Below are 27215 nucleotides of genomic sequence, written 5' to 3' on the forward strand. Positions count from 1 at the left end.
TTGAACTTTTTTTAGCGCATTATACTCCCCTCCCCCGATCAGATTGGAGCCGTCTAACGTAGTGGATGGATGATTGATTTTCAACCATTAGTTTGAATATGATGATTTGGTTGAAAGTCTCAGATATAGAGCCAAACTTATCCACTTCATCTCTTTTTCTGAATATTATTCTTTGAGAAGACAATACATTACTGACAACCCAGCGTTAGAGATTTATTACTTATCAATACTTCAATTGACTATCTACAAGAGTACTTGGATACTTATAATAATAGCAATAAATATTATTCTCCAGTAGTACGTACTCATTATTTTATTTCGTTTAAAGTCAGTAATAGTCTTGAATATAACTATCGACATATATGCAGCATCTGAGGTGCATGAATCAATATAAAAATTGATATATTTGGGAATTATTGAATTATATAAATTTAAAAAAATACAAAATTTTATTTTGTAATTTTAATATGTTTATGGGTATTTTATTTAATAATTTATATTAGTTAATGAAAAATATATTCATAAATAATACTCAATTATTTCAAACACTTTCTAATAATTGATGGGATCCACCATTTTATCAAATCTTCATAAAAAGTTAAAACCATCTCATCTTAATGGTAGGCAAGACTAAGTGAAGTCAATAAAAGTTTTTTGCCATTTAGAGTTAGCCACAACTCGATCAAGCCTTTTCTTGGTAAATCCTAGATCTCTTCTATTGTTGGACCAAGTGAATTTCTATTCCTTAGTAAGGACTTCACTCAAATAACAAAATTCTAGAGCTTCTCTTAAGGCCTCCATTTGCTTGTATGATCTAGAAGCAGCTCCACATTTTTCACTTTGATAGGTTATCTTGTTGAAGTCCCCCACACAAATCCAAGGGATAGCCATCTGAGGTTTCAATTGTTTGAGTAAGTTCCAGCAGCTCTCCCTCTTGGATGTTTCTGGATGACCATAAAATCCAGTAACATCCAAGAAAGACAATTGTGCTTCTCTGTGATCATGGCACTAATATGCCATCTGGTGACACTAATAAGTTGAACATCCAAAGATTGGTTCAAGTTCCACAGAAGGGCCAAACCTCCACAACATATGATATTCTCTATTGCAAAACAATAGTCAAATTTTAGTTTAACCTTAATATTCTCAATCGTTAGTTTATTGCATTTGGTTTCCATGAGAAAAACTAGATTGAGAGACTTTTCCTTTGTCAAAAGGCAGGATTCTGACTGTCCAAAGGTTCCTAAGCTTCCAACAATTCCAATTTAGGAGATTCATTGGTACTAACGGGGTTGGTGAACAACCTCCACCAATAAATTTTCTAGTCCACTTCTTGAGTAATATTGTTCTTTCCCTTCTTAGGAGTAGGGCACCAATTCCAAAAGTGTGTCATCCAGCATTGAGTTAAAGGGGTTGAAATCATCATTTTATGTGATTGAATCACATTATTACCAACCTCAATCCCATTATCGTTTTTGGTTCTAACTCTTCTCTTCCATTTAGCAGCCCAGGTACAGTTTCCAAGTGTTTGTCCTTTTTCTTACAAGAATTTTGGTTTCCAATGTACCACCGTATTCCTTTCATCTGTCCCAAGAATGGGATTAGTATCCATGGTTCTCGAACTAAGATACTCCTTTGCTTAAAAAAAGGTGTTTCAAGTAGGTAGGTTTCACATATGGTGACCTCATTATTCTTCTAGGAAGCAGGGGCCACATCAAAATTTGGAATTTCCTTGTAAATGTAACCTTTCATAATAAAATTGGTTGTTTGATTCTCCCTGGTTGTATTAGACTCTACGAGCTCCTACGATTGCGCAATAATCTTTTTTCTTGTTTCCTTAACAAGAAGTTGACTAGATATTTTCTCCATTTGCTCTATTTGGTAAGGAAAATTCTATACACCACAATACCATCTCACTTTCATCCCAGTATGTAAGATGTGACACATTTATCACTATTGGATGATCTTTTATTAGATGATTCTTTATCATCCAATGGTGATAAATGTGCTACGTCTTACATAGTGGAATGAGAATGTGGTGTATAGCATTACTTATAATGTAATTATCTTGATTCAGCTACATTCGGATAGTGATTGTACCTCAAGTACTCTCACTACTATTTTTTATTTTATTATTACTTTTCACCTACTTTTTACTACTATTCAATATTCTATTATTACTTTTTCATTATTTTTTCACTACTATTCACAAATATTCTCAACACTTCTCAAGTATTTTCACTACCCAAACCTAGACAGTCTCTCAAGGGATTTTTCGTGAATTTAGCCTCTTCTTTAGTAACTATTGATTTGATGCCAAAGCGGCGCACCTCCCCTGCCATGTCATCATCTTCTCCCTGTTGTTCTATAGGGTTAGATCGAATATGCACCCTTGCTCCATTTCCTCCATGTTGGTTGCCATTGCTAGCAGTGTTTTAGGAGGGTGCTTGAAGCCATGCACCATATTGGTTATGGCTACCAACGTGCAAAGACCTTGTCACAACAGCCTTCATGCATACAGATTCACCATGTTTTATAGTTCCACACCTAGAGCAAAAATTTGGTAATCTCTCATACTTGGTATCCAGTATTTGTTACCTTGCAAGTTTATAAGGATACCTCGCATTAACGGCTTGGTAATTTCGAGATGAACTTTGATTCTAAGATAAGGACCCCATCCTTCACCATCTTCATCGACATCCACTTCCTCCACAGCCCCTATCATGTTTCCTACTTGCACCCTAATGTCCCAAGTCATCCCACTAAGAGGCAAGTTATGGAGTTGAACCCACATCAATTCTCGGCTCAATATCATATCTTTTGGCAATGAGGAGTGTAATACTCGAGTGCTACTACGTAGGTCCTTACGTCATTTTATTAAATTCTTTAAGTTAAATATTTTTAGACAAATATTTTTATTATTTTTAATTATTTTATTTTAAGATGAGTATGCTTTATTTTAAAATATGATTTATTAAAATAAATTAAGGGTATGATTTTTAAGACTTTGAAATATTTTCCCTTAAGCCCTTCAATTTTATTTATTTAAGAAATGTCTCAATTATTCTCTACCATAGGATGAGTAGGTGAGGGAAATATCTTCCCACATTCAATCTCCACCATTCATCTCCCTAGCTTATGGGATAAGTTTTGACTAAAGCAACTAAAACCCTTTCCTCCCTTGGACCCGTAAGCTTCCTAAGCAAGCCACTAAATTCTTTTCTTTTTCCTTGCACCCAAAGGTTAAGGCAACAAAGGAGAAAAGAAAAAAACAAAACTATCCTATGGCATTTTTACTCCTATCCGTCAACCCTCGCCCAAGAAAAACAGAAAACTTCATCTTCCTCTCTAAGCAAGCCATAGCCGACGCACACCTTCATCTCTTTCCTTCCTCTTTCCTTTTCATCTTCAAGAAACCAAGTTCCACTCATCTCCTTCAAGCCGTGCCACTCCATAGCAAGGGAAGAAAACATCTTCCTCCATCTCCAAGCCGTGTTTACCTTACATCTACCCAATTTCGGTTTTAACTCAAAGCTTGGACCAAAGCTTGATTTCATCTTCCAAATGGTGAAATCTTGAAGGTAATAGACTTTTAATCTATTCTCTAGTATGATTTACATGTGGGTTTCGAGTTATACCATTTTGCTTACCTATGATGTTTCGGTTTTGGGGTTTAAAATAGTATAATCATCCTTGCTTTTCATATACATGACTACACCATTAATTAGTCCTCCACTTCGTGTTTTGGAAGGGACTAAGAGATTAAGGTAAAAATCCTAATTTGACTCATTTGATTTTAGTGTAATTTTGGAAGCCAACTAAGTTGTTTTAGCTTGTGTTTTGATGTAGTTAATTTCCTATATTGCAAATAAATATGTATGCCCTGTTTTTGGCCCAAACCGAATGATATTATAGTTGTATTGCTATGTATTTTCATATATTTCGAAAATGTTATGCTATTATTAAACTTAGTTTAATCATAAGTGATGATTAGTGTGATTTTTAATATATATATGTTGGTACTATGTGTCTTGTGTTAAGGTTGATTGGTGGTCTATTTTTAGAATGCTAAGAGGTTCGGTTAAAGGTTTTGCTTGGTTCTATAATATTTTTGCTTTTAAAGGGTATTAAGTGGATAAAACATGAACTTGAGTGTTTAAAAGTTTGCTTATGAGTAACTTTACTATACCTTATGCTACTTTATTTTTAATGGGAGGTGTTATCTAAACTATTTAAATATTGCTTGTGTGATTAGATTATAGCATAATTAGTTTAGAAATAAGAGATTAATTATGCATGATATATTATGATATGTAAAGCTGTCCAAGTATTCCTAAGTCCATGTCATGCCATGTCTTGATGTAAAAATAGCCCATTTATATTTTCCCTCATTTGGTTAAATTCTACCTAACCCAAGAGTCTAAAATATTGATAAATTAACCTTTTTATAATAAGGGACTACAAGTTGATTTAAATGGCATGTTTCCTAAGCTTGTTTAGCCTACTTGAGATGCCAAAATCTATTTTAAAGTCCATTGTTGAGAATTTCCAGATTTTATCTCCTAATGTCCACATCCCAAAGTGAGCTTGAACCAAAAAGAGCTTACTTGAAACTTATGAAATCTTAACTACTTTTCATGTAAGCTTTTAAAATAACATTTCTATGGACAGCTAGCATGTCTTAATATTTAAGTTATTTCTCTTGTAAGGTGAGGTGATGAGTAGTCATTTAGATTAATGCTAAGCATTGAATGGACGTTAGATTGTGTATCGTGGTTTTCTCTTTTAAAGTGAGGACTAAAGAATATTGTATCAGTATTAACACGCTTATGCTATTTATTGGAATAGAACCTATATTAACGTTGGAAGTATCAAGGAACATAGAGGTAAGTAGCTATGATCATGTCTCTTCCACCAAATTCTCTTTATGGAAGAATGTTTCTCTCTCTTATTGCAAATGTTCTTTGAAAGAAAAGAGTAAGTGAATATAGTTTGTACAAGCCCTTTCTTGATAACCCTGTTAAGCACCCTATCGATTATAATTGTGTGTATATGTATAAGGTAATGCATGCACGTAGGTTCTAAATCATGAGATTTTCATACATGCTCTCTCAAGAAACTTATTGATTACTCCTATATGCAATATAGCATGAAAATGTATCTTGTTCATAAAAATGCATGTGCATCGAACTAAAAAATATGATTTGATTGCAAAGGAAAGGAAAGGAACATCTCATGCCTTATGCTTCAAGTGATGTTTTAAATGAGTTTTAGAATCTCTATGAACTAATACTTTAAATGACGCAAATAAAGTGTTTTAAAATGTCCCTATGAACTGATGTTAAAATGTCCCTGTGAACTGATGTTTTATGGATGCCATGAAGGATGATGTTTAACCTCATGCTTTTAAATGATATTCTTCCATGAATGAATTGTTAAATGAAAAGGACTAAAAAAAAAAAGGATTGAAAGGACTAACATGAATGAAAGAAAGAAAGGACTGAATGAATGAATGTTTTAATGTATGAAAATACGTAACGACCATATGAATAAAAATGGTACCAAAAGAATGGGCAGATTGCAATGTCGGGTCAGTAGTACTGGTAGTGCACCTAGTGTTGCCCCTGACTAAAAGGGATTCTCAACCTGTGACCACGGACGGAATCCAGGTCCAAAGGAGGACCGACAACCCTAACACGGGGCGTAATAGTGTGTACCGGCCAAAGAAAGTGAAACATGAAAGTATAGTTATTTCTTAAAATGTTTATGCATGAAAGCATAGTTATTGCTTATTTCTTAAAATGTTTATGCATGAAAGTAATGCTTATTTCTTAAATGTTAAACTGTTTATGCATGAAAGCATGGTCAAGAATTAGCAAATGTTTATGTATGCATGCTTCAAAAGAAAATATTACGTGATTCATAAGTTAACAGCATGGTGTATGCTTACTCACTTTTGTTTTAAATGTTTTAAACGTCAAAGGAATTGTGGCAGAGAAGGTTACGATCAAATGGCCATGCTTTGCATGTCTTGACTTTGAGAATATTCCGATCTTTCTGAAACTCGAAAAGAAACAAATTGGTTCATGCCTCTCAAAAGTGCACCCATCCTTTTGGCTTCCAAATACTCAGCATTGTGGTTCTGAACACTTCTTTATTTACAGCCTTGTCTAATACTATGAGACCAACCAGACAAAGCCTCCCACGTTTCATAACCATTTCTTTATTTGTGGTATCCACCTTAACCTCATACTGCTTTGCTTCTATTAGTTTGACATTACCCCACTTTGTAATGATCTTTGACATTTGTGCATAAGCTCATTTTTTTAAAAAAGTTCACCAATTTTACCCTCTCCTTGGCAGAAGCCAAGAGACGAGTCTTTCCCAAAGTAAGAAAACCTCCTCAGCGCAGGCTAGGAGACCAGTTCAAGAAAGTTGAGGATTGATAACGTGCAATCAAAATTGTTTGTTGAGTATTTAGTGTTTTTTTTAAATACTAGTGAGTGAAGGGTGCTAGGGAGGACACGAGTGGAGTACCCACCTACATATCTTTTATAATATATATTTGAAAAAAATATTTTGTATATAACCTAAAATATTATATAAGCCCCCGATATTTTACATTGTTTTTCTCTCTCTCTCTTCCCTATCTTTTCTCATTTTCTTCCTCCATTTCTCTCACTCTCTCTCTCTCTCTCTCTCCCTCTCCATCCTTGTTGTAACGCCTCAGTCCCGGATGGATCAGAGAGTTACTCCTTGTCACTCAAAATCATTTTTCAACCATATAGCTATAGACTCCAAAGTTTTCAATGACACGTACAACTCACTGTTTCAGATCAACTACTCCAATAAGGTTAATCTAAACACCACAAAATCTCAAATTTAATATTAACCTTCCAAGATACCAAGTCAGCAGCGCAAAACAGAACTATCGAATAAAATCTCCAATAACCAAAATACCATCTTTGTACTTGATCCACTATGCTCAAGTAGCCTTATACATGATTTCTAGTCTTGATCCCCAACTGTACCATTAAAATTATCTGAAAAATGTTATGGAGATAATGGGTGAGTTATCAATAACTCAGTAAACAAAGAACATATACTAGTATGTAAACATAAGCCTTTTCAGAAAGTTCGGTATGTAGAAACAAAACATTTCATTTTCATATGCAGATCTCAGAATCGTGTTATCAGAAAATTAGAGCGACTTTTCAATCTTTTCATAATAAAAAACCAATTGTTCATATTCAAAGATCATTTTCATATTCAAAGACTATTTTCATATTCAAAAATGAATTGTTCATAATAAAAAACTATTTTCATATTCAAAGACCCTTTTTCATATTAAAAAACAATTTGGCATAACATAACATAACTGAACATCTTCATCTTATCATATCATATCGTATCGTATCATATCATATACCATGTTTAACTCCCGTGGTAGGGTTGTGCTATCCCGATGGCCAAACCAGATAGTATCATATTGTGAAACTTTCCATTTTTAATATCGGAGCCCCGAGTGTGCACATAAGAAAGAACACATAAAATACCACTTTGTTTTTAAAGTGGATGCACTCATATCATATCATATCATGTTGGTACTAACCATATCACGTGAACTAGTATCATCATATCAGAACTATATTCATAATCAAAATAAAAACAGATAAGTATGCTAAATATTTTTCATATCCATAACATATTAAACCACATACTGAACATATTCATATCATTTCCATTTAATAAAAAACAGATCCAAATCATTTTCATATCATATTCGCTCTTTTACAAATTTTAGAAACATGTCGAATATTGCTCATGTCTATACTATTCATGTCAAAAGCATTTCTTTTCTCTTTCCTACATATCTCATGAGTGAATGCAAAACATATATTGAGGTTGTTTTTCACATTTTCTTTTTAAAACAACATGTACATTTTTACAAACCAACCTCAATTCATTTAATTTTATGCAAATCTAGCATAAGAACCCCTCTTACCTATACTTTTTAGTTTTTCTGAATCTTTCCACAATCATGCTGAATGAATACGAATCGTTACCTACACAGGATACTAAATGTTATTAAACTTCTAAAAGGACTGCTAAAATTTTCCATTTACTTAAATTCATACCACAGAAAATAGTTTTTATTAACTATTTAGTTATCAGAAATCTAACAAATACTATCGTCATTCAAAGTATATTCTTAACTTATTATAATATAATTTTATCAAATATGGCAACACAACTTAAATCATTTCGAAAATTAACTCAATCATAATTAAAACTCATATCTCTAATAACTATTATTGAAAATATAATTTAATACTGCTAACATATAACGTAGTAGGAAATCTACGGGACCAGTTCTTGAATTATGCAAACCGGTCGGAACTGGTCCTGTTCCGATTCTACAATTTTTGTGACTGGACCGGACCGATTGGGGAAAAAAATATAAAAATTAATATTTTATATATAATTTTTATACAAAATTAATATTATACAAAATATTTTATATATATAAGTTTATATATAATATATAATTATATGTGAAATTTTTATATATAATTATATATCATATATGAAATAATTGTATATTATAATTTATAAAATGAAAGTTTAATCTTAAAGATGAATTAAAGATAATAAATATATATTAAATAATATTATATATAGTCTAATATATTATATAGCTATACTATTATATAAGTTTATAACTAATACTAATAGTCTAATATATACTATAGTTATACTTCTACTAATATATAACTAATACTAATCACTATAACTAAATCATTATAGTCTATTAAATGTATTATAGATTTTAGTAGTACAGATTTTGTATTACAGATTTTTAGAACAGATTTTTTGAAGCAATTTTTTTTTATTAACATATTTTTATTTTTTAATGACAAACTTATATTTTAAAAAATTAGAAAATCGGACCGAACCAGATCGAAAATCGATGAAACCGGATATACCGATTAAGGAGGGTAACCGGTGCGTAATCGATTTTGAAAAATACAAAACCAGTATATACTAGTTCGATCTTAAATTTTATCCAAAACCGAATCGGATCAAACCAATTACACCCCTACTCTAACACCACGCCCATTGACCTATGTTTCAATTTTAAAGTTATTATTCACTATAAATTTAAAATTAAATAAAATTAAATAAATTAAATTTTTGTTTGAAAAGAAAAATGAAAAAGTGTGGGATGTGGCGGTGTGGCGGTGAATATATATGCGACAAAACCCTTTAATTTTAAACCTCGGCTCTCGTTCTCATACCTCTTGCCACTTGGAGGTTTGCTGCAACTCAGAGTATGTCTCCGGTCTCTCTCTCGTATTTAGTTCGGTTATTAAAGGAAACATTGCAAGAACTTTACCGAATGGATTGGTTTGATTAGAAGTAAGAACTACTTTTTATTTTGGCCTTTTTTAGTGCCGGAATTTTATGCTTTTTGGAGTCTTGGCCTTCTGGGTTTTTGAGGTTTTCTTGTTTACTTTCACTCTCTTTATCTTTTTCTTTCATTTTCTGCTTGTTTTTTTTTTGGTCCGTCTTCCGATTGGTACTTGGTGTTTATCCACTCTGTACTAAACGTTATTTTGCAGTTTCGCATTTGGCAGTTCTTATGCACGTGATGTGTGTGTGATTATATTTTATATTTTGCTAATTCTTGATATGATGGTTTTTTCTTAATTTGTATATTCCGTTGGCGTTCGCTGATATTTTGAAAGCAACAATGCGATTCGTCATTCATACTATTGTTTTTTCCTTTATTATTGGAGATGTTACTTCTTGTGGTATTAGTCAAGAAATGATTAACCTTTATGACGTTCCGAGCCATTTCTGATTGAATCTTCATGAACTGCGTTAGTTGGATGCTGTGTGTGTCAGGCTTGTGCTTCAAGCTAAATCCCTTCAAAGCCCTAATCGATTTGTAGAAGTTAACACGAAAACTTGGGTTGTTGTTAGTAATGCGGTCATTTATAATCTGGGTTTCTTATATTGTTTTCTTTGGATTTCAGAATGGACACTCAGGCATCTATTGTTAACAAAAGTGTACCTTCATCACCAAATTTGGTGACTAGTTCTTCAACCAGAAGAAATTTGGGGAAGAGTCACCTTGGCGGGGTCATATTTGGTTGCAAGAACAATACCATAAAGGAATGTCTCTCTAAGCAACTCTTTGGTCAGTCACCTGCCTTCTTTGCATATCTAGTGTGATACATATTTATTAGTCTTTTATGTTCATTTATTAATTGCACTACAATGATAACATCTATTCTTCCCTTCTCAAAGCACCATTGCATCATGTTCGGTAGAACAAGTGAGGCTCGAATTTTCTACAAATTACAAGCTATAAATCATAATAATTTGTGAACCTCGTGATTATTGCTTCTTTGTCAATTTATACATTTTGGCTCCAATAACTCAGGAAATAGGTTCTTCAAATTTGGCAGGCTTACCAATGCTGCACTTTTCATATGTCAAGAATATTGATCCTAGCTTGCCACTGTTCCTATTCAACTACAGTGACAGAAAACTTCATGCAATCTTTGAGGCTGCTGGCTCTGGCCAAATGAATATTAACCCTCATGGCTGGACCACAGATGGTTCAGAGAGAACAAAATATCCTGCACAGGTATCCTATGAAACTATTTCATGTGGTCTAATTGTTTCAAGTTACACGCTGGGTTTATCAATGATATTGATCTGGCTCTGATATAGCACTGCATTCTTCATAAAGGTTCAGATACGTATCCGCATGCATTACCAACCGGTGCTTGAAAATCACTTTAAACCAATAATCATTGACAACTACTACTCTCATACCCATTTCTGGTTTGAGCTAGACTGTGCTCAAACAAATAGGCTCATGTCCTTATTTGCATCTCTAGCGGATGCTCCAAGTTCTTGTTTGCCACATAATTCTGCAAAGTGGAGAACTGTTTTTCAACCTCTTCCCCAGAACAATGCGGGAGAGGAAGGTGAAGGGTTGAATCCACTTGCTTTGGAAATCAAGCATTCTAATCCCTCAAGTCAGAAGTCGGATTCTACGGATGTTGCTTCTTCATTTGACGTAGACAGCCCGATATTGGAAGCTCAATTAGATGCAAAGTTTACCGAACAAGATGAAATCAAAGTTATATTGACTAAACTAAAAGAATTGGCTCTTTGCCATGAACATCAAGACTTGCCTGTGTCGGGTTATATGGAAGATGTTGCCTTCATGAATGGTATTCAATTGGAAGACAAAGGCTTTCAAGGGAAGCCAACAGGTGTAGAAGAGAATAAAGAGGATAATCCTCACTCGTCATTTGGTGTGCATGAGAAAAATGAAGAGAACCCCCATCCATCATCTTGTGTAGAAGAGAAGAAAGAAGGGAATCCTCATTCATCATCTGAGTGTCAGTCCACCATAACCCAGGTACTCGAGGATGTCAGTTGTCTACATTTATAAATTCTAATCATGGTATCTCTGTTGTTGTTGAGTCTGGTTTTGTATATCACGTTTCTGATATATTCTTAGGTGTTCATGTAGTTAATTCGAGAGGTGCAAGAGCTGAAGGCTTTTAATGCAGGACAAACTCAGAAGTTTGGCGTTTTGGAGCAGAAGCTGGTACCTTGCATGTTTTTCTAGTGTTATGATTTTCCATTTTCTGTATCTGTTCTAGATAGCCATTAAACTGAAGTTAATAGGCAAGTTTTTGAATTTAAAGGTGCCTTTGTAAGGTTGAGTAAAAAAAAAGCTATGTACAGATGATTTCCAGCCATAGTGTGGAAAATAATGGCAGAAATTGATTGTGGTTATAAGTAAAAAAACAATTATAACCCTCAGGTCCACAGTCAATTTATGCATTATTTATAACCCGTTGGGTTATAAATAAATAATAATATTTGACAAGCCGCATAAATTGGCTTGATCAAACTTGAATCTGACTTAGCTTGTTTATTGAATGAGCTGTTCGTGAACATAGAATTATAATCTATTATTTACAACTCTTATAAACTCAAGTAGACTTGTTTAAACTACTATAACTTTGTATTTATTATTTTTAGTTCTACTACGATAATATTACAAAAACCCAGATTTGGTTTGTCAGCATTAATAGATAAAATGATAAGATATATAACCCAGATTCATTATGTCAAAATTAAAAAGCTCTTGAAAAAGCTTGATCTCTAAAAAAAATGAACCATTCATGTACATAAAATGTAACTTAGTAATAAGCTTGACTTGACTTGTGTTCAAATAAAAAAATTAAACTAATAGAGCTTGACCACCAACCACTCACTCCAAATTGATTCATTTACACCAAATTTTTTGGCCCTCGAACATTGAAGAAGCTTTGTAGAGAACTTAGGGAAAAACTGGTTCTTTTTGTTTAGAAAGCTTTAATTTAGCAGTTGACATGTACGTTTTGCCCTCTTAACACGAGTTGAGTCTAGGTATTGGAATTTGTAGTTCATATGTCTGTGTCTACACCTTTTCATTATAAAGTAGAATTATAATCCATTTGTCTATGACTTTGACTTTATGCTATGTTTTCTTTTCCTTGCAACACTCATATAGATGACGTGTATGCCATTTTTCTATTTTGCTTCTTTCATGTTTGGATGAACGTCATTTACCATGTTTGTTCAGGTGGTGGCAGAAATGGAAATTCAGCGTTTGAAAGATCATTGTGCGATTTTGGAACCTTTGTCCAATCCTTCTGCGGCATTTGTTAATGAGATGATTATTGATGGACTTGATGAGGTCCATCTCGATCCTAATGAGTCAATATTTCTAATAGGAGGATATGATGGTGAATCATGGTTGTCAGCAGTGAATTTATATGATCCTTCTCAGGATGTGATAAAATCTCTTAGGCCGATGAATTCTGTTAGATCATTCTCCTCAGCTGCACAGCTGAAGGGTGTGCTTTACGTATTTGGAGGAGGAAATGGAAATGTGTGGTATGACACAGGTATGTACTCCTACTGACTAAGAAATGCTTCCTATTGGCATTCAAGTTTGCTAACATTTCTATCTTCTCCTGTGAAGTCGAGTCATACAGCCCAGCTAATGATCAATGGACGTTGCACACTCCACTGAATCAGGAAAAGGGTAGTTTAGCTGGAGCTACTATAGATAACAAAATATTTGCCATTGGTGGGGGGAATGGCACCAAATGCTTTTCAGATGTTGAGATGCTTGATTTAGATATTGGAAGATGGATCTCAACACACTCAATGCTACAAAGGGTAACAAGTGCTGCTTAGCTCACTTGTTTTTAAGTCAGAAATTACTTTTGTTGTTTAACTCAAGCCTCATGCATGATTTTAGGTGTTTTGTGCCCTTGAGTTACATCTTTTTCTCAAAGCTTTATGTTTGTGCAAATTGATCGAAAATTGGTTCTTGGTTGTTTCTTTTATTTTTCCAGCGGTTTGCTCTTGCTGTAGTGGAACTGAGTGGTGTGCTTTATGCTACTGGTGGATTTGATGGGAAAAATTACTTGGAGTAAGTTATCGCTTCTTTATTCTAGATTTCTCCCTAAACTTTGGTAGGTGTGTATCTATATATTCATATGTGCACGTGCATGAACTAAGATGCATTTATAAGAACATTCTTGGAATTTTTTACTGCATCAGGTCTGCTGAGAGATTTGACCCCAGAGAACATTCTTGGACAAGAATTGCAAGTATGAATACAAAGAGAAGCTCCCATTCCCTGGTTGTTTTCAATGAAAAATTGTAACGTTTTTCATTCATACTCGATCAATGACCTTGCATATGGGATGTTTATGTCTTCATTATGACGTTTACTTTTTAACAGATATGCTCTGGGTGGATATGATGGAACTACAATGGTTCCAAGCATTGAAATTTTCGATCCACGTCACGGTTCATGGATGTGTGGCGAACCAATGAAAAACCCTAGAGGATATTCTGCTGCTGGTGTTATCAAGGATTCTATCTACATAATTGGAGGGATTAATGGTTGCGGAAACGTTGTTGACACAGTGAGTTACATTTTGCTATAGTTTCTCTCATGCATGATTCTTTTTTTTGTCATTTCATTTTTTAACTGCTTATTTTTCTTGCAATATAATACAAGGTTGAAACCTACAAGGATGGTCAGGGTTGGCAAGAAACCCACACAAGGGCCGTTGGGAAAAGGTGCTTCACGTCAGCCATTGTGTTCAGTACTCCTGATACGGCGGCTGGAGGTTACTCGTAATTGATCTTGTTTTACTGTACAGAAGAAGAAGAATAGGCTAGCCTTTGAAATAGGCCATTCACGGTTACATCATACAAGGAGGCCGCCCATGTGGATATGCATGCAGAGCGAGCAGTAGAAAGTGCGTGTTGTGTTTGAACTTTGCATACATCATTGGCATACTTTCCGAAAGTTTAATAATCTTTTGGACATGTTGTCTAATAAACATTGATATCCTTTTTTTTTTTCTTCGTTCGACTAATAAAATTTTCGGGCATATTAATAGTGGATTTAACAAATTTTGGCCAAAATTTTGCTAGAGAATTCATTGTTATAAATTTAGCTAGTCACTTTTTAATAGATTTTTCAAATTTATAATTATTCTATTAAAATATTGATTTTGACATTTTTATTTATTTTAATTTTAATTCTAATTGTAATTTGAATATTTATTTGTTATTAAAAAACTATACTTTAATTTTCTAACGTTTTAGATTTAAAAAAAAAAATTGGCATCAATAAATTATAATATTACAGAATTAGAACTTGAAGCATTTTAGCAAGATGCAACGTCATTGAAATGATGACTGATTGAGACATGTCACCTTCTGTGGTTGAGTTTGGAATTTGGGCATTTCGTTTTTTGAGAAGGGGTGTAAATTTAAACCGGAAAATCGGTCTGGACCGGTTTTGAACCGGTCCTGTCCGAGATCGATTCTTGAATTATGCAAATCGGCCGGAACCGGTCCGGTTCCAATTCTAAGATTTTCAGAACCGGACCGAACTGATTGGAGAAAAAAATATAAAAATATAAAAATTAATATTTTATATATAAGTTTTATACAAAATTAATATTATATAAAATATTTTATATATATAAGTTTATATATAATATATAATTATATGTGAAAGTTTAATCTTAAAGATGAATTAACGATAAAATATATATATTAAATTATATTATATATAGTCTGATATATTATATAGCTATATTATTATATAAGTTTGTAACTAATACTAATAGTCTAATATATACTATAATTATACTAATATATAACTAATACTAATCACCATAGTCTATTAAATGTATTGCAAATTTTAGTAGTGCAGATTTTGTATTGCAGATTTTAGTAGTATTACAGATTTTAGTAATACAAATTTTGTAATAGGAACAGATTTTTTGAAGTAATTTTTTTTATTAACATATTTTTATTTTTTAATGACACTTATATTTTAAAAAATCGAAAAATCGGACCGGACCTGAAACAGGTAAAATTGGAAATACTGGTTTAGGAGGATAACCGGTGCGTAATCGGTTTTAAAAAATACAAAATCGGTACATATCGGTTCGGTTTTAAATTTTGTCCAAAACCGGACCGAACCAGACCGGTTACACCCCTATTTATTTCATATAATAGGCTTAAAGTGTTTTAAAATAAAAGATTATATACTTACAATTTACAATCAAAATCAAATTGTAAAATTAATACCAAGTAATATAATTAAAGTTTTTAAATATTTTATGTGAAAGCAATTTTATGGCTGATATTTTTATCTGAATAAGATCATGCCTAATTTAAAAATACCAAACGCAACCTAATTTAAAATAATACATTAGTCTCTTAATAAAATAAAATAAAGTTCATTAAAAATTGTTAACATAGATTTTAAAAAGTACAATGAATCTAATTTAAACATCAGGCTCATATGAAATCAACTCGTTTAAAATGTATCAACGGTTTCTAAATTATAATAGCCAATCTACACTTACAATTTATAACTTATTAAAATAATTATACATAAATAATATAAACAGCAGAAAAGCTCATTTAGTAGAATAGACTTAAATCGGTTTTAAAGCATTTAGAATAAAATTAAAATCATATTATTTACTATTGAAATTAGTTGAAAAATATTTAGTAATTTAATTTAAACCCCTAAATATTTTCTTAATTTCTTACGCTTCAAACAAAAGCCCAAACAAACCCACGCACAACAGATGTAATGTAAAAATCATGCCCAATACGTAACCGTCAAAGGGCATTTTGGGAAAATAAAATCATAAACCCACATGGCTCTTTCGGGAAGCTGGAATAAAAGAAAAAATCATGAGACGCTCAACGTAACAGAGAAGTGGCCATGCATACCGAGAGGGAAGGAGAGACGCGACGGGCAGTGCTGGGCGAAGGTCGAAGGTGGTCAACACGCCGGCGGAGGACGGCACTGAGAGAGGGAGTTGGAGAGAAAACTGTCACTGGATCACCTTGGAGAGAGAGAGAACGTAGTGAGAGAAAGAGAGGGAGAGAGGGTGTTCCGTGTATAGAGAGAGAGAGAGAGAGAGAGAGAGAGTTTTACCAAGGGAACATCCGGGATACCATGTGACGGCGCTCACGGCGGCACTTGGTTGGTCATGGTTGCTTGGGATGGTGCAAAGCCACCGTGGGCTTGCTGGCTTCTCGGTCATGGCGTTGGCGGAAGCTCTGTTTCGGGTGCAGTAAAACAGGGGCGTTTTGGCTTGGCAAAACCGTGGGAGGTGGTTTCTGGTGGTTGGCTGCTGTGAAGGAGCAAGGCACCTCACGTCGGGATCGTGGTGGTTATTGGCCATGGTGCAATGTTCGCTGCACTTGGCCTCAAGTTTCGGCTTCGCCTGAGGTAGGCCTCGGCAGACTGACCAACATGCAACGACGTCGACGAGGGCCACTTGTGACGGCGCCTTGGTGGTGATGGTGCGCAATAAGGAGGGAGGGTGATGCTGCTCTACAAGGAAGGGCTTTGTGAGGGTGGAAAAATACAAACTGTCAAATAAATGAGTAGGCATTGGTGAGAGGGATTTGAGTAACGGGAGAAGAGAAGAAAATCAGAACCATGTGGACATGGGGAAGATTAGGGGTGTAACCGGTCCGGTCTGGTCCGATTTTGGATAAAATTTAGGACCGAATCGATATGTACCGATTTTGTATTTTTCAAAACCGATTACGCACCAGTTACCCTCCTAAACCGGTACTTCCGGTTTTACCGTTTTCGGTCCGGTCCGGTCCGGTTTTCCGTTTTTTTAAAATGTAAATTTCACAATTTGTCATTAAAAATTTGTTTATAAAAAAAAAATTGATTTAAAAAAAACTATTTTATACTTTTATTAATATATTAGACTATATAATAGTATTAATATTAGACTATTGATATAGTTATAAGTTATATATTAGTATTAGTTATAAACTTTTAGTGATTTAGTATTAACATTTTATGTAATAATTTATAAATTATAATAAGAAATTATTTCATAAATGAATATATATGTTATATATAAAATTTCACATAAAAATTTAGAATTATACATTATATATAAAACTTATATATATATATATTAATATTTAATATATATAAAATATTTTGTATAAAACTTATATATAAAAATATTATTTTTTATTTTTTTTAATCAACCGGTCCGGTCCGGTCCAAAAAATCCCAGAACCGGTATCGGAACCGGCCGGTTTTTAGGTTTTAAAAACCGGTTCCGGACCGGACCGGTTCAAAACCGGTCCGGTCCGGTCCGGTCCGGTTTTCCGGTTTGAGTTTACACCCCTAGGGAAGATGGAGATCAGGGTGGAGTGATTATTGGTTTGAAGAAACTGACAGCGGGAGAAGGATTCTGGGCATGGGAAGGGCCATCGGGGAAAGAAAAGAAAAACTAAAAAGGGGAAGACCACTCACCTCAACGACATCGTATCCTGGGTTTTGAGAAGCTGAAAAAGAAAAAAAAAATATGGGCCTGGGCCCGAGTATTACACTTTTCTTTTTATCTCTCTCCTTTTTCTTATTCTCTTCTTTCTTCTCCCAAGATCAAGAAATGGATCTATGTGGCATCTCGTTCCTCGGTAAAGTGCCCGGCAATGATCCATGGTGCCAAAGACACTAGTCGGTCGGCAACACTCCCGACATTTTGTCAGGTCTAGCTGTATAAACATAGATCGAGTATACAGTAAGAGAAATAACTTGTATCGGAATGAATAAGAGATTAGTCAGAGACTAATAGTAGTTGTATCATAGGCTTACACCATAAGAAAATTCATCAATTAGTAATAATAATATCCATATGTTATTGTCACTTCCCAAATAATATTATACACCGTCAATAGTTCATCACTTATATACAAATGCAACGAATCGAACATTGTTCATCGTCTAACAAAAATATATATCATAACAAATACAGATAACTATTGTCGAAGAGAGGCCTCCATATCTACAAGTCGAGAGGGCTTGGTCGTTCTTCCTCTGGAAATTTAGCCTAGGCTACATCTGCATTAAGATTTATGGCTCCAGTAAACAAAATTTCAGTAGATTAAAACCCATGACAATACTATTAGTAAAAGACAATGGCGATGAATATGCATGCAAAATTTCATGTAAGTAAATTAGTGAACACATATTTATGCATGGCAAGAATCACCCTCCGAGCAAAAACACATGTATTCATAGGTGATGGCGATGAATCATTTTGTGAATAAAACTCAAGTATAGAAGCATGGCTAGAAATCACCCTCTCAACAAAACTCATAACCTGGCTAACGCGTGAGCTCATTCCCCAATCCGAATCCATTTACTTGAAAAATCACTCAACCCAGTCAACAAACCTGAAGCCAACACACATGATTAACTTGGGGAATTGCTCTACCTCGTCAGCCAAACTGAAGATACCACACATGATCAACATGAGAAATCTCTCTACCCATGTTATTAAGTTAGGCCAATAAGAAGAGATGTTTTTCCGATCATCACGGGGAATCAATCTACCCATATGAAACTCATGGCAACATGCTGTAGGTATGGTACGGGGACTCCTCAACCCGGTCATGATGATCGACACATGGTTAGACTCAACTCTCGGAAATCACAACATTATCAATTTGCATAATTCAGATTTATCATCTCAAACTCACATTGTAGAGGTAAACAATAAATATAATGAAGAAGATATCCTATATTCATGTAGAGAGATGTGAGTGAGTTACAAGATCTCCAAAGCCTAATCTTACAACATACTCATAAACATTTATATCGAATTCTCAATATGGTTGTAGGAGCTAACCTACCTAAACAGTATTTCTATTACTACGGTAGCGTTGGAGTTGCTCCTTCCACCGCACCCTTTGAGTCACTTACTTTCTTAAAGACTCTAACTGGATGTAGGGGTAAACAGTTACTAATCACAAAAGTGATATTTTGACTTTTATCCAATGTCTTTTAAACTATGACATTGTCAGTCTTATTTCTTACATCCGTTTGACTCCAGATATACTTGAATATGAGACTTTCAATCTCGTCCATCAATTTGCCCTCTAGACTTGCAGGATGGAAGGGACTGACAGGAACAAGGTGTGCACGCCCTCTAAAGTTTACCTTTGGTCAAATCTCGTAGATTGTCCACTAATGAGGGTCTCCTATGTAGCGTTAGACCATACCTATGAGATCAGATGATATGGCCTGCAAGTTTGTAGTCTTTTTTTTTTTTTTTTGTAACATGCTCACCCCATACATGACATCTCTTATAGAGTATGAGCCTCTGTGTACGACACCTACTGCTGCTGAGCACCTCTGTGTTCTCTTGGAGAGCTCTCACTTTCGTATCGATTTTGTCCTTGACCGTTGCTCGCCATTGTCCTGCTAGCCATTCTTTTCCAGAACTACCAACATCTTCAGCTCCTCGTTCTCACTTGTGTATGGTTGGCACAATGTTTGCCCACTTGGTATAGGCTGGTGAAAAGTCCTTTATTTGTCGGGGCTAGACTGTATCAGCTAGGCTTTCTAAAACATGTTGCTCGCCTTTCTTTTTGGTTTTGACTGCACGTTGCCAGCCCAACTGTCTCTTCTTCACCAGCCTTTAACTCATGTGAGGATCTTTTCCCTTACTTTGGCACAGTCCTCACAATCTCGACCCACAACCCTATGTAGGTCTTGAGATCAAAGGACCACGACTCTTTGCCATGGGTCTCTAGGTTTTTTATTTCTAGTGTTAGACCCGTGGCTTTAATTTTGGATTTCTGGTGTTTTATGTTTGCTTTTTTTCTTCTATTTTGGTTGGGCAGTTTTGATGGATAGAGATAAAAAATCTTCCCGCACAATTAGCGAGGATGAATGGGTGAGGATAATTAGGAGTTGTGTGTGGTTCACAAGGTAGATAGGTATTTTGAGACGAAAATATCAATTTCATCCCAAAATATATCTTTTGGGATGAAATAGATAGGTAGAACCGTTCGATCATGTTCAAAAGGAATACTTTTTTCAGGACACTTGAATTCTGTTCTAGAATCACGTCCAAACGTTACAAAATTTACGTTTGAACTTATTTTATGTTCTAAAGCGTCCTTTGTGAGTGGTCAATCGATACCTGTCCGTTCGACCAAATAGGAAACGTTCGAACAAATAATTTGATGGTCGAATAGTAAGACATTCGAACAAACCATGATAAGATCAAACGATTTCATATCAGTAGACGTTCGAAGGTTTAGTTCACGTTCGATGATTTGTTCAAACGGTTTCACATACTGCTCGAACGTTTAATTCTGATTACATTCGAATGCTCTGTATCAATGTTTGAATAGTTTTACTCATCTTGTTCAAACGGTTTTTTTCTTTTTCAAAGGTAACTATTTTATTTCACCCAATAAATAAAAATCAAATAGACATACATAATATTTAATAAAATACATTACAATTTGTTCAATACCCTAAAACTAGTCTAATAAGTCCGAACTAAATAAATAAAATTGTAGTAGTACTAGCATTCTTCGTACATAAATAGATCCCAAAATCTATACATATAATGTAAATCAGTTACTTGGAGGCCTGAACTGTTGCATAAACATCAACATTTGGAGTTGCACATCCTCTCTCCTAAACTTTTCTTGTTGTTTCATGCACATCTCCATGTCACAAGTATCAGGTGAGTTCATTCTCCATTACGATCAGTATGTGATGTAGCATATAATCTTATCAGATCATAATTTTTATCTAACTCTTGCTACAAAAGACATTTGTTGAGATATAAAGTCATTAGAATACCTCAAAATAAAAAACTATACACAATAAAAGAAATAACATTACCAATTTCTTAGAAAGGCGGTAAAAAGATTTTAAGCCTGCATGATGATGAATTTTCAACATTTATTTGTTTTGTTTATAGTACTTTACTCATGTAGAGAAGTTGTAAATATTAGGATGCAAAAATTATAAATAGGAAACATAAAAATATTTATTTAATTTATCTTATATGATTGATCCTCAAACATGTCACAAAATTTTTCCCAATCGAAAGGTCGGACATCCTGAAAAGGATGCTGGTGTGCATCTTTCTTGTTCTCGAACTTATTGTAATGCTTATGACACCTCGCCTTATATTTGCGGAATGCATTACACATATGCTCATTGACAGTCTTACGCTTCTCTCTTGAACAAAATTTAGTTCGAAATCATCCTTCAAAAAATACATACACAAAGATATTATCTCTCATAATAGTCTAAATTTTGCATATATATATATATATATATTAAACAGTGTTAATATAAATCAATTATTTAAATATTCTCAAACAACACTTCTTGATAAGCTCTTTCACATTTCTGGAGACTTTTTGCCATGAACTCATAACCAAATTTGTATAAGTTCGTGTAAGAGCATTCACATGCGATGCAATCCAAGCTGCTTGTTGTCCTTTGCCTCCGATATGTTCATAAGGAATGTTAACATTAATCTTACACACTTTACGATATTTTTCCAACATCACACCTTTAGTAGTGCCTCGACCTTGAAGAGATTGTTCTGTTAACTCTATAAAATATTTAGTTCGTTATAGAAAATAAATAAATAATGGTTAGAAACGATGTAATATGTATGAATGACCTTAATTGAAACAAAATGACTATTAGATTTTTACCTTGTTCTCTAGAGTCAATCTCTATTGGTGAGTTAGATGGAAAGCTAGGAACAAGTAGATATAGTAAGCGAACTCACTTCCTCTTCAGTGGCATAATTTCGAAATACTAATACATTTATTACATAAAAGATTTTTCATAATGTGTATTGTGGATACAAAACCGATCAATCATCTATATCAGTTTCATTTGTAGAGTCACCCTCATTATCTGTAGATACTTCAGATGACTCAACATTTTTCTCAATTGTCACATCAACAATTTTGTTTTTTTTTTATAAACATTGCTTACTGTTTTATTCCTAAAAAAAAATTACATCATTGCATCATGCCAAATGACTTGGGAAACAAATTATGGGAAAGAGTCCCACCAAATCACTAGATCATCGACATGCCATGAATGTCTTGCCAAACAATGGTCAATTGCATTTGCCATACAGCCTCCATGCTGAATGGTAACTTTTGGAAATCTTAAGACTATTCTCCTAATCTCATGGATCAAATTCCCCCAAATAGACATAGACTCCAGCTCTTTAGTAAGCTCTTGGACCACCAAAATTGAATCACACTCCACTTGAAGCTCACTAATGCCCAATGGAAAAGAAATTTGGAGACCCCTCAACAAAGCCAAGAGTTCAATTTCCATTGGATCGATAACCTCATGTTCTGGTTTGCTGGCTATGAAGATCACTCTTCCACCCTCATCTCGAAGAACCATGCCTGCACCTGATCTGCAATGGTTTGGAATATAGCACCATCAATATTCAATTTCAGTACACCCAAAGGTGAAGGCTTCCAACCACATTGAGGCTTATAACCCTTTTTCTGCTCCTTTGCTACATAAGTGAACTCATTGTAACTTGATAGAGCATGATCCAAGACTTGTTCTGGATATTAGCACTTATTCTCATAGAGCAATTGATTTCTTCTATACCACAATCCCCAAGAACATAAAAATAGCTTCTCAATTTCACCTGTTTTATTTATTCTGAGCAATTGAGCCAAAACCTGCAGAAAGTCGAGTTGAACTTGATTCTCTTGCATGAAAAAAAGTTGTACCTACAGTACATCTTTGAAGCTTGAACAATATAGAAGAGCATGGTTAATTTCCTCCTCTTCCGACTTACACCATCTACATCTTACTTCTACCACCACCTTCTTTACTTGTAGATTTTTCAAGGTTGGCAAGCCATTCTTGCACACCCTCCAAGCAAATATCTTCACTCTGTTAGGAACTGGCATCTTCCAAAATTTCCTCCACAATTTCCTCTGCTCCTCCCCATATGAAACCTCACCAAACTGCCTTTCCTCACCAAAGGACATAAACAATCTATAGGCACTCTTAACACTAAACTATTCACTATGCTCATGCTCCCAAACCATGCCATCGTTGAGGTAAGAGTCTTCTTACCTTCTCCATGTCCCACCGTCTTGTATGTCCATCAATCAAATCAGCAACTGTCTAGTTCAATTGAGATTGAGTAATAGAAGATGAAACTGGAACTAATTTATGATTAGGCAACCAATAATCTGACCATATGTTAATGGTCTTTCCATCTCCTACCCTTCATCTGCACCCTTTTAACAGCAAACTCTTAGCCTCCCAAATACCCCTCCATACATAAGAAGGTGCTGCTCCTAGCTTAGAATGTTTGAAATTAGAAGAAGGAAAATACTTAGCTTTGAAACCTGTGTATCAATTGGAGTCATCCTCTTTAGGAATTCTGCATCCCTGCTTTGCTGGGAGTGCCATATTAAATGTCCTCAATTTCCTCCAGCTAACCCACCTTATCTTGTTTTCCTCTTTCTTTTGTCCCCACCAATTTTGCAATCAAGCTCTCCAACTCAATGCACAGAGAAATAGGAAGTTTGAAGCAACTCATTATACAGGTGGGAATAGACATGACTACAGCCTTGATGAGAACCTCTTTACCCCCTTATGGTAGAAGCTTCTCCCTCCACTCTTGAAGTTTTTGCCATACCTTATTTTTAAGCTGAGAAAAAGTTTGGTATTTCCCTCTTCCCACCATGGGAGGAAGTCCCAAATACTTATCATAATTTTGGAATTGCAATACTCCCCACAACTGCATGATCTCTGCTTGCTGACTAGGTATGAAATTTTTGTTGAACACCATGGAGGTTTTTTCCTTATTCACCTTCTGTCCTTGGGCCTTTTCATAAACATCCAACAGATGCATTATATTCAAGTTGGTCTGTAAAGTATCCTTGCGAAACAAGACACTATCATTTCAAACATAAGGTGATTAACTTTTGGAGCACCTCTACACACCCGAATCCCCTCCACTGCCCCATTCATATCAGCTTGTTGTAGAAGAGAAATAAGTCTTTCGGTGCATAAAAGGAATAAGTAAGGGGAAATGAGATCCCCTTGCCTTAAACCTCTAGTAGGATAGATTGGACCTTTAGGCTCCCCATTAACCAGTATTGAGAAAGAAATAGATTGCACACAATGCATAATCAATCTCACCCACTTTGCTCCAAACCCCATTTTCTGCATAACTATTTCAAGGAACTTCCACTCTATACAGTCATAAGCCTTACTCATGTCCAACTTAATGGATATAAAACCCTTCTTTCCTTGCCTTTTCCTTCAAATAAAATGGATTAGTTCATAAGCAATAAACACATTATCTGAAATTAACCTCCCTAGTACAAAAACACACTGTGAATTTGAAATCAGACTAGGTAAGACACTCTTCAGCCGGTTTGCTTTGACACCAACTTATACATGACATTACAAAGGCTGATAGGTCTAAAATCAGACACTAACTCAGGCTTTTTCCTTTTGGGAATCAAGGTAACAAAAGTATGGTTCAACTTGGAAGGGAAGCTACTAGTATTAAGAGCATGTAAAACAACATGAGTAACATCTCTTCCAACAATAGACCAGTATTTTTGGTAGAATAAAGGAGCCATACCATCAGCTCCAGGAGCCTTTGTAGGGTTCATTTCCTTAAGAGCCACTTCCACTTATGTTGTAACAAAGTCCACCTCTAGCTGCTGCTTCATATCATCAGTCACTCTTCCAGCCAAATTGTCCAAGAAGTCCACATTGCCCCTCTCTGTAGATGTTGTAAAGAGATTTTGAAAATGAGGATCACTGCATCTCGTGCTTCATCCACTTGCCAACACCCATTGGAATCCTTTATGCCCTTAATCATGTTTTTAGCTTTTCTCTGTGAGGCTTTATGATGGAAGAATCTAGTATTTTTATCCCCTTCAGTCAGCCATAGAGCCCTCAACCTTTGTCTCCACTGATCTAACCCTTTTCCAGCCATTTATGAACCTCTGATCTAGCATTGTTAATTTCCTCACAATTATGCCCCTTAGGATCTGTATCTTATATCAGTTTGAGCTTTAGTTTTGCCTGTTTTAGATTTTTCTTCACATGACCAAAGCTATTTTTGTTCCACCTTTCTAGCTTTTCACCACAACTGCTAATCCGCCTCATCACCCCCTCCATTGTTCTATCTCCAAAACAATCCACCCACGCATTCTCAATAACCATTTAACAACTCTTATCCTCTACCCACATTGCCTCAAAACGAATAGCCTCTTCCCTCTCCTCTGGTACGTGTCATTCTGCAGCTGTAACTTGATTGGCACATGATCAGAATATGCCACATTACCATGGATTACATTAGCCATGGGGAATAAAGCCTTCCATTTTAGATTAGCCAAACATCTATCCAATCTCTCACTGATGCATTGGTCAGCTTCTCTTTTATTACACCAAGTAAAAGGAACAACCTAAAAGCCCAAATCCAATAGCTCACAATTGTCAACTACTGCTCGAAAGTCTTGCATCTGCTTTTTTGTTGTATCTCTCCCTCCACTTTTCTCATGACTGCTCAACACCTCATTAAAATCACCCATCAAAAGCCAACCTTGATCTCTTGGCATCTTTAAGGATCTGATAAGACTCCAAGTTTCATGCCTCCTATGAGCCTCAGGTTGCCCATATACCACAGTAATAAACCATGGTTCACATGCATCATTAGTATCATGAATAGCGGCATGAATATGTCTCCTTGAAAAATTCTTCATAACCACATTAACTTCCTTTTTCCAATAGAGGCAATTCCACCACTCCTCCCCACACTACTTACTGCCAAAAAATTCTCAAAACCCAACCTATACTTGGGTTTCTCCATTGTTTTTTCATGTAACATGGTCTCTTGTAAAAACAAGACCTTGGGATCTTCCTCTCTAACTAAATCAGTAGGTACTCAAACTCCCTGTGGGTTCCCAAGCCCATGGAAGTTCCAACTAAGGAGAATCATTGGGTTTGATAGGGATGCTCAACAGCCTCTGCTGATGTGAAATTAGCATGAACAAGATCTTGACTCATAGTAACTAGAGTAACAGAATCTCCTTTGGTCACCCTCATCAACCTATTCCTCTTTCTTCCTTCATTTGGTAGAGATACACTACATCCATCTTCAAGACAACATTTTTTGCATGCAATCATGGTCTGATTCTTAGAAGTATTCCCTGAATGACGAGCACGTTTTTTTCCAAGTGTTTTGAGTAGACCTCCCCTGTGGCATCATGGAAGAATAATGTGCCTCACATATAGGATTTTCATGGGCTAAAGAAGCCCACTCATTCACCCAGCCCACCCCAAGACTTTCTACATTGATATTATTCAAAATATTGTTAAATCCACTTCCCTCCAAACTATCAGTTACTGGAGCCTCATGATCGTAACCTTCCTTCTGTAATTGATATGAATCTTTAAGGCCTGATCCCTCAAACAGATCTCCCTTATCTCCATTTGACTTTGGATTAGTATCCTGTTGATCCCCTCCTACATCATTGCCTAAAAATCTCCTTCCCATAACTGAATGATCAGATGAATCTCCACTATTACACACCAAATTAAATGCAACAATTTTGCCACCCACCTCTGTCGTAGACTTCCCTTTCCCCAGTTGCTTACTCTTCTCTATCAAACTATTCCATATTTCATTTGAGGCAAGAAATTTCCTGCCTCCTAACTCTGCATGTAGCCAGTTACCAAACTGCCTGCTATCCATCGCCAT

The 27215-nt window shown here is 35.1% G+C and overlaps 1 protein-coding gene across 2 annotated transcripts; it reads left to right on the forward strand.

Annotated features, from left to right (window-relative positions):
- Window positions 1-9288: 9288 nt before the first annotated feature.
- On the forward strand, window positions 9289-14497 carry LOC108979326. Of its 2 annotated transcripts, XM_018949982.2 has the most exons (11): window positions 9289-9332; window positions 10041-10204; window positions 10476-10657; window positions 10763-11443; window positions 11558-11635; window positions 12662-12986; window positions 13064-13263; window positions 13443-13519; window positions 13651-13752; window positions 13835-14021; window positions 14117-14497. In XM_018949982.2, exons 2-11 carry the CDS (start codon window positions 10042-10044, stop codon window positions 14237-14239), a joined length of 2118 nt encoding a protein of 705 aa, XP_018805527.2. In that variant the 5' UTR covers window positions 9289-9332; window position 10041; the 3' UTR covers window positions 14240-14497. The 2 variants fall into 2 exon arrangements, with proteins under 2 accessions (XP_018805527.2, XP_018805528.1); XM_018949983.2 differs by lacking the exon at window positions 14117-14497 and having other exon boundaries at window positions 9293-9332; window positions 13651-13700; window positions 13835-14012.
- Window positions 14498-27215: the final 12718 nt, after the last annotated feature.

The sequence above is a fragment of the Juglans regia genome, chromosome 4 (genome assembly GCF_001411555.2).
Source record: "Juglans regia cultivar Chandler chromosome 4, Walnut 2.0, whole genome shotgun sequence".
Taxonomy (NCBI): Eukaryota; Viridiplantae; Streptophyta; class Magnoliopsida; order Fagales; family Juglandaceae; genus Juglans; species Juglans regia.

Excerpts from the sequence above, each read along its gene's own strand:
- LOC108979326 (XM_018949982.2), top strand. The coding sequence starts at position 10,042 with ATGGACACTCAGGCATCTATTGTTAACAAAAGTGTACCTTCATCACCA. Across the intron at positions 13,264-13,442 it reads CACACTCAATGCTACAAAGG|CGGTTTGCTCTTGCTGTAGT; the intron begins GTAACAAGTGCT and ends TTATTTTTCCAG. Across the intron at positions 13,520-13,650 it reads GATGGGAAAAATTACTTGGA|GTCTGCTGAGAGATTTGACC; the intron begins GTAAGTTATCGC and ends TTACTGCATCAG.